Source organism: Ctenopharyngodon idella, chromosome 17 (assembly GCF_019924925.1).
Source record: "Ctenopharyngodon idella isolate HZGC_01 chromosome 17, HZGC01, whole genome shotgun sequence".
NCBI classification, from domain to species: Eukaryota; Metazoa; Chordata; class Actinopteri; order Cypriniformes; family Xenocyprididae; genus Ctenopharyngodon; species Ctenopharyngodon idella.
The window spans coordinates 34542289-34559461 of record NC_067236.1 but is presented as its reverse complement, the minus strand read 5'-3'; the positions used below and the strand labels follow the sequence as shown (position 1 = coordinate 34559461).

At 37.6% G+C, this 17173-nt stretch overlaps 1 protein-coding gene across 4 annotated transcripts in view; it reads right to left on the bottom strand.

The window, feature by feature from the left end:
• The window catches only part of myt1lb (myelin transcription factor 1-like, b), a 135584-nt gene that overhangs the window by 15205 nt on the left and 103206 nt on the right, over positions 1-17173 (bottom strand). For all 4 annotated transcript variants that reach the window (XM_051868518.1, XM_051868520.1, XM_051868521.1 and 1 more), the window contains exons 10-14: positions 16733-16840; positions 16155-16375; positions 13074-13339; positions 4438-4559; positions 898-966 (exon numbers count right to left, since the gene is read on the bottom strand). In XM_051868518.1, the coding sequence (XP_051724478.1) occupies positions 898-966; positions 4438-4559; positions 13074-13339; positions 16155-16375; positions 16733-16840 (786 nt within the window). The remainder of the gene's footprint in view (positions 1-897; positions 967-4437; positions 4560-13073; positions 13340-16154; positions 16376-16732; positions 16841-17173) is intronic.

The window sequence follows — 17173 nt, the reverse complement described above, 5'->3', positions numbered from 1 at the left end:
ATACTAAAGCACATACTTGATTAAAATTTTAACTGTAGCATGTTATTTGATATTATATTTAAAGTTAATATATTTTAAATGTACTAAATTGCAACTTCATCTTTACAAATGTGTAATTACATGTATATTTAAATACATACAAGTTTCAATAAAAAATATATTGAAGTATATTTTAGTTTACCATAAATGCTTGTCAGTACATTTGGCAGTGCACTTTAACCATATTTCAAAGACAAAAGAAGTAATTATGAAATTGCATATAAAGATGTACTACAAAAAAGTCCTACAAAAAGCACTCTTAAGTTAATTGCATTTAACATAAACTTAAACTATAACACATTTTCATCTACGGTAAATAACATGGATTTAAGTGTCCGAAAACATTACATTCAGTTCACACTTAAGTATATTCTTTTAAAGTATATTATTTCTGTACTCTTTTTTTTTAAATATGCTAAAGTGTACTTTTTCAAGAGAGATTGTCAGGGGTCATTCATATTTTTTTCAATTCTAAAAGACAGTACCAAAATATACTCTGTTATCTATTCAAATTATAAGCATATAGTACATTTCAAACTCACTGTCACTGTTCAAGTATAAAGTGGTACTGTAGAATTTATATATAACTAAGGCCGCTTAGTAAGCTGTAGTCACATATTTATCATCAAAGTAATATTTCAAAAATAAGGTATTGATAAACTCATGTTTGTGGATTTTGGGGTGCATTGCATTATGGTTGTATCTCAATATCTATGGTGACCACTGTCCTGGTGCATTGGGTTTGAAGTGTGAAAATGTTATCTTTTAGAAGATATCCAATGAAATGACATTTTCAGGCACAAATGACACTGATTCAGGAGGATGAGCCGTGTCTGTGCTGTACAGTTTGATACTTACTTGAGTTCTTGTGAGTTGGTGGCCATCATACTCCGAATGCTTTTATCTGCTAAAGGACAACCTGAAAGACTAAAACATTGCACATTCAGATGTTAGTCAAATAAACTGGTGGTCAGACATGCTACTAATACTAAAAAACAAACACACAGACATAATCCACTCAGAAAGGACTACAAATGCAATAAAGCAATGGTGCAAGTGAAGGGATATCTGCTCTGTATTTACAACCCTCTGAATAGCAAAGCATTTTAATGGTTTTTATTCTCTTGAAATTAGCTTGTCCCAGGATCTCTGGTGAAATATTCAAAGGGTCAACATGGGGAGGCAGTCTGATAACTTTCCGACAGTATAGTTGAAGTAAGCTGAAAACAATAAATTCATTGGACTGAATCCACCATTAGAAAATGGAGTCACACCTTCTATGTGAGGCGTAATTACCGGTCACGTGACCACTCCCATCACACCCTGGTGTTGGACATCTGTCTCCAGAAAAAATAGACAGAATGAAAGGCCAAAATCCAAAACATAATAAAGGAAACAAAATATTACACTAAAAATTAAAGAAAAAGTCCAATGGCAACACTTCAATCTAGTCCCCATACGAGCATTACAACACCTTTGTGTGCATTACAGGGGTATATGTTAGAAACATTAAAAGACCTGAAATGTTTTTATTAGGGCTGCCAATTGATTTATATATTTATATCAGATGAATTATATGATGTGTTGATTAATTAATCAACCAACCGGAATGGCATCACATTATTGTTTTTTTGCCTGAAATCAGAGATGGTGCTAATTAAAATTAAAGCCATACCGTAAATTTCTCAACACTGTTGAATTAAATGACTGCTAATTACATTTGGAAAATGTTAAACTCAAATCAGACTCTTTGACAATCGGCTATTTTTCAAATAAGACAACTGATCATATCTTCATTGATGCTTTCTGAGGATTATTTACACTTGCTTACAACAATTCCATAATTACTTTCTTCCGGTGTGTGCCCGAGCATCGGACTTTTCAGACTTTTCATCTGCAATATCCGATCATATTTTATTAACACTTTTTGAGAATCTGTTACTGTACTCTCACTTTGTTTAAATCTCTTAACAATACCTACAGTGTCACGGCATGGTTGAGGCAAAGATGAAAAAGAGCAGGATCTAACTTCAGCAGTCTACAGAACAACCATCTTACATCGATGAGAATGGAACAAAAACTAACAGAAAACAGGTTCAATGTATACCAATGAAAACCAATGAAAGAACTGAGAAACAGGTGCCAACAAAGTAAACAGAACAGGAAACAATGATACTATGAAAAACCAACTAAACATGACATTACCCCCCCACCCCCTTCAAAAAATGAGGAGGAGGATGCAGAGCTGGCAGAAGGGACCACCAAGAAAGAGGAAGGAACCAGGGAGGGGATGACCCTCAACAGAAACACCAGGATGCAGGCTCATGGCTTAAACAAAAGATGGAGGAGCCAAGGCAGAGCCAGGAGCCTGACCGACTGAGGTGAAGCCGAGCATGGTGGAGACCCATGTGGAACTGAAGAGAAGAATGTCCAGGGCGACACCGATGGACTGGAGGGCTGAGGACCAAGGTGGAGAAGGGGAATCGGCAGACCGAGGCGGAGCCGGAGGGAGCAAGGACAATTGTGGATCTGGAGGGCCCGTGGAGTCAAAGGGGTGGTGGGACGAGGTATAGCCAGAGGACCGGATGTCCGTGGCACAACCTGGGTGATGACTGACCAAGGTGGAGCCAGAGGGATGAGGGAGTCTTGCAGAGCCTGAGGGATGATGGATCACGGTGGAACAGAGGGAGTGTGGAGCCAAGGTGGAGCCAAGGGTCGACAGGCTGAGGTGGAGTCCAGGGGCTCTACACACCAGGGCTGAGCTGGAGACCTGAAAGCCCAAGGCGAATCCAAGCTGCTGGGTGTAGACAGCGAAGGAGGAGCCAACGAGCTGAAGGGAGCCAGCAGAGATGGGGCAGAAGAACCAGATGGCATAGGCAGATGAGGAGGGAGTGGAAGGCGAAGGGGAGCATCAGCAACGACACAGATTTGGTACTTGGTGAAGAAACAGACTTGGTCTGGGCCAATGAAACAGACTTGGTGTTGGGTGGGAACATCAGCGACTAATGAGACTTGGAACTGGCTGATGAAGGACTCTGAGAACAGATCCTTTCCCACTCGTCAACAATCATACTCCTCAACACATATCTGCCTCAGGAGTATGGGCGGGTTCCACTCCATTCCCTCATACTCCACTAATACACCCACTGGTATGGACAACGATGCCGGCTCTCGCACCTGGTCAAACTCAAAAACTGGCTCGGGCTCTGGAATGAACGTAGCCTCTGGGTTAAGCTCCATTAAGGATGTAAGTGCCGGCTCATGTACCTGGTCAGACTCGAGGGAACAATCACCTTGTGAGAAAAGAAGGATTTGGACTGCCGCTAGATCCATATTTGGGTTTCAAAATACCAAAAATACCAAAATAATGAAGATTCAATAATATCAAAAAACGCAAACAGAATCACCATCTTACATTGACGAGAACAGAACAAAAACTAACAGAAAACAGCCTCAATATATACCAACAAAAACCAATCAGAAGAAACCAGAAACGGGTGAGGTGGATTAATAAAACAATGAATAACCATGGTAACCAATGCCAACAAAGGAAACAGAACAGGAAACAATGATACTATGAAAAAATAATATATTTATAAAGAATCTCTTAACAGAACAAAATAACAAAGCTGACCAATATTTAAATCTCTTTATAGCAACATTTAAATCTCTTAATAGAATGAAATCGACCAACATTTAAATCTCTTAACTGCCTCTGAACACTCAGACGTGTGTCCGAGTCACTGCGGCAGTGATGTATGTGCTAGACAACACTATCAATACAATATAGCTAGATCTCAATCATGAGGATCACTGGTATCATCATTATATATCGTCATATCGCCCAGCCCTAAAACTCACTCTATGGTAAAGCACTAAGGCATTATAGAGATAACAGTATGATTGTCTGTAAAGATGCTTTAAAACAATCATCAAATGAATGTGTTAAATTGACAGCTCTAATTCGGATAACTGTTGGGTCCAGTAACAGCCTATGCATTAGCGTCTAGTTGAACTTGAACTCTGATTGGCTGTTAACGCAAAGTGTTGCCCAAATATCTATGATGCTGTTTTTATTGTTCATTGTTTCCAGTTTAGCTTCACTGTCTGCAAGAGTGCGTGAGGCCTAAAATCACATCACATCCTAGAGAGAAGCTGAGCCATGAACAGGTCGAATGAAATGATGTTTAAAATCCATAAAGCGTTATAAAAGTAAGCCCACTCGGCATCCTGACTCTACGTTTATGTCAGATCATGTGGCATGCAGTAGTGCTGAGCTCTAAAGCAGAGAGTGAGAGAAGATAAAGGAGAGAAGTAGAACAGGAAGAGACGTGTGAAGGCAGAGGCTTGTGAAACAGGGTGCGGTGGCTGAGCACATCATTCCCCCGTGGTGCTTACGTTAACAGGTCCTTTTTGCTTTCTTTGCAAGGTGGGAATTTTGGTTTGGGGCTGGGAATGCCGACATCGGTAGTGTATGCACTGTCCTCTAAAATGTCCTGGAAGGGATCCAGATCATCAGACTGTAACGACAAAGCCAGAAAGAGAAACAGAGACTTGTTAGTATTACTTGTTTCGGCACCACTGCTTTTAATTATCTTCATATCAAATATCTTTGATAGTTCAAATAATTTTGAGACATGTTTTGAGACACTCTTACTCTATTGACTGCCATTAAAAAGCAGCATTTTTTGTGAGATTGCAAATATATGATAATATTATAGTTATTTTTTGGAGGGCTCAACAAAGTGACTTACACTTCGATCAGTAAGATTTTTTAATGTTTTTGAATGAGTCTCTTAGGGTACATTTATTGGATCAAAAATGCAGTGAAAATTGTAATATTGTGGAATATTATTACAATATAAAACAGCTGTTTTCTATGTGAATATATAGTAAAGTGTAATTTATTCCTGTGATCAAAGCTGAATTTTCAGCATCATTACTCCAGTCTTCAGTGTCACATGATCCTTCACAAATCATTCTGATATGATGATTTGTGTCACGGTCAGGTGGTTATGGAAAGCACACGATGAAGGTGAAGGTGAAACACACAGTCTCTACTTAGTAAAGTCAGGCAGAACATAAACAACCACATTAAACATCAACGAGAATCGACAAGCGACTGAGCAGAAAAGACACACATGGTAAATAAGGACACTAAACAGGAACAGCTGGACTACCATCAGACACCATGGCAACTAATGAGAACTATATATATATATATATATATATAATTGTATTTATATTACAAGAGTTTAAATGTATTTCTTGACAGAACCACCCATCCAACCATCTGTCAATCAGCTTTCTTTCATTGTCACATTCACACATGAAGTCCTTCACTTTAAAAATACACAGTTGCTCCCCACACTCAATTTGTATGCAAATGGAAGAGCATTCGTTGATGTTGAGGAGCACATCAATCAGTCCTTCCACAATTAACACGCCAGAGGATGTGAGAATTAATCTGCCAGTCGCGCAGCATCAGTGAGACTTTTAGATTTCAGCAAAATGCCTTTAGAACAGCAGGATTTACAGCCAGACTTCACTGTCATGAAGATAAGAAAGGGAAATTATAGAACTAGGTGGAGACGGAAATCAGTGTGCTGCCATACACTAGATGGCGGTGTGGTGACGTGACAAAATGTGTGTGTGTATGTGTATGTGTGTGTGTGTGTGTGTGTATGAGAATCTCCTCTGCAGCTGTGTGAGATACCTTTCACGTTTCAGGTTATCAAACAAGCTCTTCAGCATCACCTGAAATATGGTGCTTAAAACATTTTACAACACATTTCTTCAACATATATATATATACATATATATATATATATATATATATATATTTTTTTTTTTTTTCATTCTTTATCGAGCATCTCCATATTTGGTTATTCCAACATCATTCCAGTGAAATGTGACTTTTTGTACCATACAGAAAAAAGGAATGTAGAAATTTGGCTTAATAAGGAGATGTTTGCAGTTATTTTTCTGATCAATTATGTTTTCACCTGCCGAATGAAAAAACAACAACAACAAAAAAGATGCTACATAGAAAGCACCATAGCAACCCCCTAGCAACGCACTGCTAGTCTCCCAATGGTGATGAGTTTCACATGAGCCATCACCACTCAGAAAATGTAACAATCTAGAGTAATATGAATGTAATATATCTTATAAAATGGCGTATTGAAGAATACTAAGTTACAGTGCTCTCTGACAGATTTTACTCAGATTTACCAGTAAAAGCACCATGTTCTTACAGTGGCTGACGGAGGTGTTTCTGAAGGCATCTGCATCAGGAGCTTCAGCAGCCTTATACCTCTGAACTAAACCAACCTCTCTCTGCTCTCAGAGCTGGATTATAAAGATCGTAAGCTCCTCTCTGCTGATGTGGTGTGTGTGTGTGTGTGTGTGTGTGTGAGTGTGTGTGTGTGTGTGTGTGTCGGTTACAGAAAAATATTTCACCCTTCTGTTCCACATACAGTTAAAAGAAGTAGCTGTGGTTGCCAGAAATTTACCATAAAAAATACAGTCAACAGTCACAACATTTTACGTTTTAGGGATTGAACTTAAAAAATGTACAATAAAAAAAAAAAAACATATATTTAATGAAAAATCTGCACAGTTTGAGTTTCATGAGATGGAAAAAGTAAATGAGAGATACTGAAGATGAGGGTGTACATTATGAATGTAGTTTGTATGTACACGACCCATCGAAACAGATCTCAGTAAATTTAGTTATGCAGAGCGAAGACATCAGATGTAATTAGTGAGGGATGAGGAGGAGCTCTCTCTGTCACCCTGACCTCTGTTACTACGGGAACCCCCAGAGGAAGTGACAGCGAAGCAAAGAGGTCACGTCCCACAGCTCCACTTCCTGCTGCCGCCTCAACTAAAGCTGCTCCAATTAGAGAGCGAGAGAGACGAATGGAAAGTGAAAAAAGAAACAAGACCGCTGCATAAAATGATCCTCTTACTCAGTACTTTCTCTTGTTTTCCAGTTTAAATATATAAACGTTCCTAAATCAAAACAAATGCAGAAAAATGATTATTTTCAACCCTCATTCTGACTCTCTGTCTGAAATGATCTGTTTGTAATCTGCTGTCAGATCCAGTACAGTCGGCTGCTTCATCTTTCAACAAAAGTTTCTCCATTACACTGTGCCTCATTTACAAAACAATCTGCAGTCAAATGCTCCGAACAAACATATAATCTTCCAACGCGATCTGGGGCTCCATTAAAATCAAACATGTACTTGTTTCTTAGACGGGTGTCCTTCTGAAGTCTGTACAGAGACACAAATGAGCTGTTTAAACAGGACGCATCAAAGCAAATGTTCCTTTGTCCTGTAGTCAGACTCTGAACACACATCTGTATACTGATCCAGCGTCAGTGATTATAATGGGCTCTATTAGCTTTTGACGCAATGAAACGTAATGCTCGTATCTGGTGTACACGTGGTCAGTCGTTAAGCAACTGAACGCCAGTGGGCGGGGCCTATGGTGCGATGATGTAAAACGACTCGTTGATGTCTTGCTCTAGAGGCAGTCTTATTTTAAGCTTTATTTTTCAACAAAATATGCATGTAACATATGAAAACTGCAGGGTGTTTCATATAGCGAGTGCTACAGCATCATAAGCCATAAGCAATACTTTTTTAAACACTTTTTTGATTACCATTTATGATGAACATATAGATTAAAATTTAAAACAAGAGTGCACATATTCACAAATAAATAATGAACATTATTTACATATACATTATTTATTAAAAACCTTTTATATGTTAAAAGATCATGGAAAATTTGACTCATTTTATCACCCCATTAAATTAAGTTTAATTTTCTTACCCCATTGGCAGATGTTTTTTTTCTTGTTTTAAAGTCGACATGAAATGGAAATTGCGATAGTCTTCCCTGTTGTGACATATATTAAAGTGAAACGGCTTCTGGAACAAGAACAAATGTAGGGCGGGGCTTGATTGTGTCTGTGGGGAATTGATTGGATGGTTGTGGTTTGCTATTGGTGGATCTCATGTGAGTGACAGGTTGCCCCGCCCTCATCATCAGAGAAGAGAAGAGATGCTGCAAGAGGGAGGAGAAGATATTCTGACTCAAGATTATGAAACACATGAGTTAAAAAAAAAAAAAAAAAAAGATTGTGCATGGATAAATCATTTATAATATATACTGCAGTATCCCATAAAAAAATAAACAAGAATTGGCCGTTTTGATATATATATATATATATATATATATATAATAACTATAAATACAATGCAAAGCTAAAATGTCAATTCTCCTGTTCAGCCTGTCATATTAATAATTTTTCATAATGTTGAGCCTATGCAGTGGACGGTAATATTTGATTTTAAGGGTAATGTTGTTCTGGTGCTATTTTGAGTCACCATTTATTGCCCAATGTAAAATCAGAGTCCTGAAGCTAAAGCAGCTGAGAAGTCATGCTTAACAAGCGAACCGGCTCCACCGTGAGACGAGCGACTGCATGAATACTGCACTAAAATAAATGTGTTGAGCAGAGATGCAGATGGAGAGGAAGCGTCACACTGAAGCTATGACAGAGAGAAGAGCACTGCTGCAGGCAGATCAGCCCATCCTCCACTGCAGAGAGAGAGAAGCCATCACTCGCTTGAGGTGCCTCCATGTTTCTTTCTTCCTATTTCATGCTCTGCATCAGTGCTGGATGAGTGTGTGTTAGTGTGAGGATATGATTCCTATATCCCACACAAATAACATTCATGGTGTGTTCAGCATCACTTTTAATCGACTCCATCTTCCTTCTGAGCATTAGCAGGAGCTCATCTGATGTGCGGCAAAACTCACTCGTCTGTTTGTACAATTGCTAGTTTTCGTTTTACACAATGGTGAAAGAGTCTTGATTGTGTTTTTGTGCTCTACTAGAACAGGTTTTCCTGCTTGAATGTTGATTATTTTCCTCATATTCTCCATTGTTCAGCTCCTCTCTTCCCAGTCTGTCAGTAACGCTCTGTTTAGTTCCTGTCTCTATGAAGCCCCTCCTTCTGAAGAGCACAATGTGCTCTGATTGGACGGCTGGAGCAGTGTGTTGTGATTGGTGTTTGGGAAATGCCCCGCCCCTCACCATAACCGCCAGTTTCAACACACTACTAACTAACTCAACCAGGCCCCGCCCCTTTATTCTGCACATGAATTATTTAAATGAGGAATATTGTGAAGAAAACTCAAGATGGAGGTGTTTCAGGAGTTCAGAAACACTGACACTGATATAGAGAAGAACTGGAGCTTTGCAGAGCTTTTTCATGCTCAAACAGCAACATTACACACTCAAGACAGATGAACATGGAGAAAATCATAATAATAGGTCCTCTTTAAATATTATTATTGTATTGTTTTTCATTTGTATTGTATTTCTAATTTTGCCATGGCCCTTCAGTTATGATTTCACACACAGAAGGATGGTCATGAATACAAATATTTACAATAATAATTAGCAGTGTTTTCCTATGCAAATCATTCACATCATCTTGTATCACAGGGTAGATGTGATATTACTATTAAGTAACTAGACTTATGATCCCATAGACTCCATCCTGAATCATATCTAGAAACATCATTATATTTAGTTTGTAATATGGAAGCAGAATTTTCACTTAAGATAAATCTAAAAACATTGTGTTAGTCAGTGTTTAATTGAGTTTATTTACCATAAATAAAGAAAACTAAAATATACACTTGTTTACATTAAGTGTTTTTAACTACTATGTACTAACATTTAAATTAATCATTTGATTATTGTGTACATACATGTTTTTACAATGTACTTACCTGCATGTAATTACATCTGTAATTAATTGCTGTAATTACATCTATTTTTACATTCCTGTCTTGTTTCCCCCTTTTTGGACTTTTAAGATGAAGTGTTACTTCCTGTGTTTAGTTCCTGGTTCCCCTTTTGCTTTGCCTGCCTTGTTACTCTTTTGTTTCCATGACTACACATCACCTTCACCTGTCCTTGTCAGCCTCTTGTTATCTTGTGTATTTAAACCCCGCTGCTCTTTGTCAGTTCTTGTCTTACGTGACTGTGTGTTAGTGTTGGTGTTGACTCAGTTCTGTTTCTTATGGCTTTACTCAGTTCTGTTCCTGCGGATTTATTCTGTTTTGGTTTGTGTGTGTGTGTGTGTGTGTGTGTGTGTGTGTGTGTGTGTGTGCGCATTTTTGTCATTTTCTTAACCCCCCTCAGCTGTGTTTGGATCCAGCTCTCTCTCAGTTCTTCAAGCATAACAGAATGGAGTCAACACCAACACACAGTCGGAGCCGTGTGATATTCCAGTGATAACAGCACTCCTGCCTTTACACTGTTTGTGTCACTCCGCTCAAAGCGGCTATCATGGCAGCCGAGCAAATCCACCGTAATTTTTTTTTACAAATACTACACTTATTGTACCCAGAACTGTAGTTTTAGGAGTATTTTAGTTGAGAATATAGTTGTTTAAACCTGAAATATGTGACTCATATTTAATCATATCGCCTATTTTACAATTTGTTTAGATTCTTATAGTGGTTAAACATGAGCTATGAATCATTTTGGGTACATAAAACAGACAATCGTTGGTCTTATTAATCTAATACTTGTTCCAGAGCAAATTGAATTGGGCTATGTTAAATTTAATAATTTAATATTAAAGCTATATTTAACTTATATCCTGTAGAGCACTGCTTTTGTACGTTTGACTGAATTGTACAATTGTGTTTCCTACTGTCATTTATAATGGCTATTGTTGTTAATTTAAATATAGCTGTTCAATAAATATTATTTTATATAAATATGTTGTATTTGGTATTGAGAAAGGGTCCATTAGTGCGTAATATGGAGTGAAAGTTACATTAATACACCATTAGATGGCGGCAAAACTTTATGAGTGAATGAGTCAGTGAGTCGCAAGAGACTTTTAGGGCCCTATTTTAACGATGTAAGCACATGGTCTAAAGCGCACGGTATAAGTGGACTTAGGGTGTGTCCGAATCCTCTTTTGCTAGTTTAAGGATGGGAAAAATCGTTGGCGCACCAGGCACATGGTCTAAAAGGGTTGTCCTTAATGAGTCATGGGTGTGTTTTGGGCGTAACGTGTAATAAACCAATCAGAGTCTCGTCTCCCATTCCCTTTAAAAGCCAGTTGCGCTCACGCCATGACGGATCTGCTATTTACATGGTGGAATTTGCAATTGGAAAAACTGAAGGCTTATCTAGCGAGGAAACGGATCTGCTCATGCACGAGGTTAAAGCGCGTGAGCAGACCGTCTACGGGACAAGCCTCATTCCACCAAAGCATTTTTATCTTTATGTACACAATAATAATCTTTTACATTGTAATCCTTTTATTTTTAATATTTGTCATGTTTGTGTGCTGCTGCACATCCCTGTGTGTGTAATAAGCAGAGTGTACACGTGTTGTGCACCCACCTATAGGCGTATATTACTAACACGCCCTTTAAATAACACAAAAAATACTGGGCCATTGTCTTTAGACCAGGATTTGGTTGGTCAATGTCACAGTCGTTTTCAGTTCCTCAAAATAGCAACACGCCAACAATGCACCTGAACACACCTCGTTTTCAGACCAGCACACCCATGGGTGAACAGATGGGCACGAGTGCATTTGCTATTTAAACAATGTGAGCGGGCTGAAACTAGCAAAAAACACCTGGTGCCGGATTGTGCCGGGTGTATGATAGGGCCCTTAAATTAAAAGGAACTTTTGCAAATTATGTTGTTTTAGTGCTGTATGTTATGCAAAATTCCCTCAACTGTAAAAAGAACAAATACAAAGATTGCTTTCCTCAGCAGACATTCAAACAGATTTTTATAATGGATATAATATTATGGACACTGACCTGAAGAATGAATGCTGTATCAGACACAGGTAATACACTCGCTCAGGCGATCTCTCTCTCATAATACTCTACATAATACAGTGAGTTTCAGTGAAGCCACTCAGTGTTCCTTCTTTACTAGTTCTGAAGTGACGTTGTAGAATTAGTAACAGATCTTGTGCTCAACTGTTAAACTGTCAACTGGAGATTTGAGTCTGTGGCAGTAGGAAGTAGTTCCTCACAAAAGAGGGTTTTAAAGACACTCCGTTGTTGTTCTTATTTATTTACACACTCGTGCCGTTGAACTGTTGTAAATCATTTCAAAAGAGTCCGCACACTCCACCAAAGATGAAAAAACATCAGATGTGAGACAAAAAAACAAAACTTTACCAAAGGTAAAGTACAAAAGTACAAAAGGGCAAACGTTTCGGTCACATGTGACCTTTGTCAATGCCAAACTTACAATGCTTAGTTCAGGAGCCATCTTGATTTAAGGAGTCACATGGTTGCATAGATCACATGATCGATTGAACCAAACTATAACAAATAATCCAAACAAATTATTTACCATACTACATGAAAATAATCCAAGATGGCTCCTGAACTAAGCATTGTAAGTTTGGCATTGACAAAGGTCACGTGACTGAAACGTTTGCTCTTTTTTTCAGTAAAGTTTTGTTTTTTGTCTCGCATCTGATGTTTTTTCATCTTTGGTGGAGTGTGCGGACTCTTTTGAAATGATTCACTAATTGGATATTTCTGTCTACGCACCTCATTTGGACTTCCTGTGAGTTCCTGTCTACTCGTCGAACTGAACTCGTAGATATGGCTGTATATCAGCACGCTGTGATTACCTAGCCGTGTTATCTACAGTCATATAGCACGTCTACGAGTGTGATATTGCTAATAAATTATATTATATTATTATTTCTTATCTTTCTGTCTTATCTTGATGTTAAATTGTCATTTCAGTTTTGACATCTCAGACATGAGCTCTACTACATTTGTTGGTCTTCAGATGAATTATATGTTAATAATTAAATATATATATAATAAGGATATATAGATAATTAAATAATAAATTGTAATGTAACCTGAGCAAACATAAAAGCGCTTTATATTGTGACATGACTGCACACACACACTCACTCGGGCCGTGTGTGTACCTGTGCGCAGATCTCCAGGGGTTTCCCACTCAGGCTCTGAGGCATCTCCCTGCAGCGGGTGGAGAGGTTGAGGATGGCGGTGGCAGCCATGTGCGCCGCCTCCATGTCGTGTGTGTAGTCGAAGCTGCTCTTGCTGCAGGTGCTGCTGGCGCTGCTCTCTCCTCCTCTCGCTCCTCCTCCTCCACAGCTCAGGCTGCTGCTGCTGCTGGGGCCGTAGCTGCTCGTGGTGCTGCTCGCCGAGCTCGAGCTCTTGCAGTAGCGTTTAGCTGCCGGGACACACAGAGCCGGGCCTGTTAACACGAGCGCTGTACGCTCAGACTTATGGGACAGATCTCAAAACACACTTCTGCATCTACATCCTACACCGGCATTATTCACTGAGATACTACTATAGCTTTCATTCATAGTTTCAATTCGTTTTTATGTTTTCTCCTTTGTCATTTTATATTTAGTTAAAGTTCAAATAATTACAAAGTTATATTCATTAACAACACGTAATTAGAGTTAGGGTTTAGTTTAGGGTTGTAATTATGCCTAATTTACTGTTATTACTATAGTAAGTACATGTAAGATGTGTAACTTTCGTGGGTAAGTATACTACAGGTACATGTACTGTAAATAAAGTGTAAATCGAAGCTCAGGTGTTAGTGTCTGTAGTCAAATCCCTTTAGGAGGAAATGTCTTGTTTATGATGATGATTTTGATGATTATGAGATGTTAAATGATGAGGGGGTGTAAGTGAGAGACGGAGAGACACTCTCTTCAGTTTGACAAAAGACACAATGAGCCACAACACCAGCTGGGCATCAAAGTGACATCTCCCACCGGCGTCCTGCTGCCATCTCTCTCTCTCTCTCTATCTTCTCCCTCCAGTCTGGTCATTAAAGCATAGCCGGGAATCTCACAGTCTTGCGCACAGAATTGCAATTAGCAGCAGCTCTAAATCCAGACTGTGATTTGCCTAAACCGCCTCATTCATTATGCATCTGCCTCGAGATCATTTCCATACATTTCCATAGCTCAGAAATACAGTGAGGGAAGATCTCCGAGGCTTTTCTAACAGGGTTAAGTTCCTCGCCAAACGCATCTAGCTGTCTCAGTCCTTAACAGTCACATGTTCAAAAGTCATAGTGATGATAATGATCATACAGCGGCTCCAAAAAGTGTTTAGACACTAAAGACAAACTTAAACTGTCCGTCTTCACACGACAGCAAAATACCAAACCAAGAGACATACATTTAAAATGAATATAATTGATCTAGCATTTAAAAAGAAGACATATAAAAAGTTACAGACATAGTTGTTTATACACCCATATCTGAAACAAATTTTGAAGCGGTCATGTTTATTTTATAGTTTCTAATAAGTAAATATATAAGAGTGTTTGGGATGTGAGTGTGTGCAGAATGTCAGAGTATTGTCAAGTTATGGTTTCATAAATTTAAAAACCCCATTATAAAAAGCTATAGGAAAATCTGGAAGGAACCAGCGGCGAATCAATCTTCCGGGATTTGGCGTCATTCCTGCAGGACTCATTTAACTGAAACCATTTAAAATTTTTCTAACTTGAAATGAAATAAACGTTAACTTCAACAAAATATTTAAAACACTTAAACTTATATTATTTCAGCTAGTTGCCAAAGAAACATTTCTCATTTTCATTTAGTTTAACTTGATGAAATAACTAAAACTGAAATAAAAAATGAATTTTAAAAAATGAACTAAATAGAAATAAAAAACTAATAAATTTACAAAAACAAAAAAATACTAAAACTTACAGAAACTAAAATGAAAATGGAAAATATATATATATAAAAACATTCAAACTAAAAGATGAATATGGTTGAACTTGTTTTGTTTTGGATATTTTTGTTATTGTTTATAATTACTTGCATTATTTTTTGTTAACTCCTTCAGTTAATCAGCTCAACCGTCTGCTTCATCTCTGTAACACATCTGATGTGATCGGTGGGCAAAACCTTTCAGTTATTTCTACAAATGTTCATGTTGATAAGATAAATATTAAGATCCTTGCAATTTCCATTGAAGGCCATTTACACCATCACCATAGAAAACATATTTCTTTATTTCCTGTTTATTTAATAAATAGAGTTAAAAATATATTTAATAAATTTGTCACAGTACAGCTGTTTCTTGGAAGTAATTACAAAAATGGCCCTAAAAAATGAAGTGAATTCTGAGAAAAGCTCATTAAAAAGACATTTTAAAGTGTGACTTTTTTTTTCTCAAAAGTTTGGCGTCAGTACTTTGATTTTTAAAGAAAGTAATACTTTTATTCAGCAAGGACCAGTGTTGTTTCAGTATCATTGATATACTATTACTATTTAAGTTATTTTGCTGATATACTATTATACTATTTTGGTGATATTTTGAATTACATTTTCTGTTTATATTTTCTGTTTTCATATTAATTTTGTTAAAGTTTTAGTAACTTTGTGTTTTTGTCATTTTTATTATACAGTTTTATTAAGTTTTAGTTATTTCAGTACTTCTAAGAACTAATTTTATTTTATTTCCAGTAACATTTTTTTTTAAATAATTTTATTTTAGTTAACAATAATAATAATAATAATAATAATAATAATAATAATAACCCTGGCAAGAACACATTAAATTGATCAAAAGTCACAGTAAAGACATTTATAATCTTACAAAAGATTCTATTTCAAATAAATTCTGTTCTTTTGAACTTTCTATTCATCAAAGAATCCTGAAAAATAAAATATATGACGGTTTCCACAGAAATCTGAAGCAGCACACCTGTTTTCAACACTGATAATAATCATAAATGTTTCTTGATCATCAAATCATCATATCAGAATGATTTCTGAAGGATCAGACTGGAGTAATTCAGCTTTGATCACAGGAATAAATTATATTTTCCTATATATATTCACTTAGAAAACAGCTGATTTAAATGGTAATAATATTTCACAATTTGTCTGTATTTGTGATCATATAAATGCAGCCTTGGTGAGCAGAAGAGACTCTTTCATTACCCTCACCGACCCAAACCTCTGAATGACTGATGTCCCAGAGCAGACGTGTGGATGTCTTACCCTCATCACTTTTGGGCAGCGTGTCCCGACCGTGGAGCTTGGGTGCAGCAGTGTGCCGTTTGCTGTAGATGTTGTTGGCGTTGTCATAGTTGTTGTAGTCAAAGCTGGTTTTGGAGTACTTCTCTAACTCTTTGGCCAGGTTGGAGCGCGGGGTTGAAGTGGGAACGTTGTTTTTATAGCCGTACTGTGGAATCTCCAGCTGTTTCACAAAGCACATGGGCCTGAAACAGACACAGCCAGCAGTTTATGCTGAATCGTGTGTCTGCTGCCAATGATGAATGGGCTTCGCACAGAAAACTCAACACAAATCGGTGCCTATTTGTAAGATATTCACTTTCTAACAAAGAGCCAAATTCACAACTTGACCTACACTGTAAAAAATGATTGTAATTTTAACTGTAAAAGATTAAATATGCAACAGTAAGTTCCTGTGCTATACACAGAGAAAACTGTAATATGCCACATTTTATGCTGCATCTTCTGTTGTTAAATGAATGTTGATTGCATTATTATAGTGTCATGTTTGTTATCATGATGATGTTTAGAGTTTATACAGCATTAGTAGACGTGTCTGTTACCTGAGCACACGATCTGAAGCCTGGTTGGATTTGCCTCCATCACATGACTGATGTTTCTCGTGGGCTTTGGCCAGTTTCTCTGCAGCCGCTATTGGGCAACCCGACAGGCTGGATGAACAGAGAGAGATGTGAGGGACATGGCTCAACAAAGACACGTCAGTATGTGACGAATCACATTCATCTGTCTGCCTTTCTTTAACACACATTATGCATCTTAGACACATCACCGATACCATCTGCTGTGATCTGCTTTATGCTGTACTGAAATAAAGTCAGAACCAGAACGCTGATGATTAAAATCAGAAGTAAGAGTGAGATCTCTTCAAAGTCTTGGTTATTTCTCCTAAAAACAGTGGACTATGGATTAGATAATCCATAAAGATTTTAAAGAAAGATATAAAGAAATTATATATCTCAATTCTGAGAAAAAAAGTCAGAATT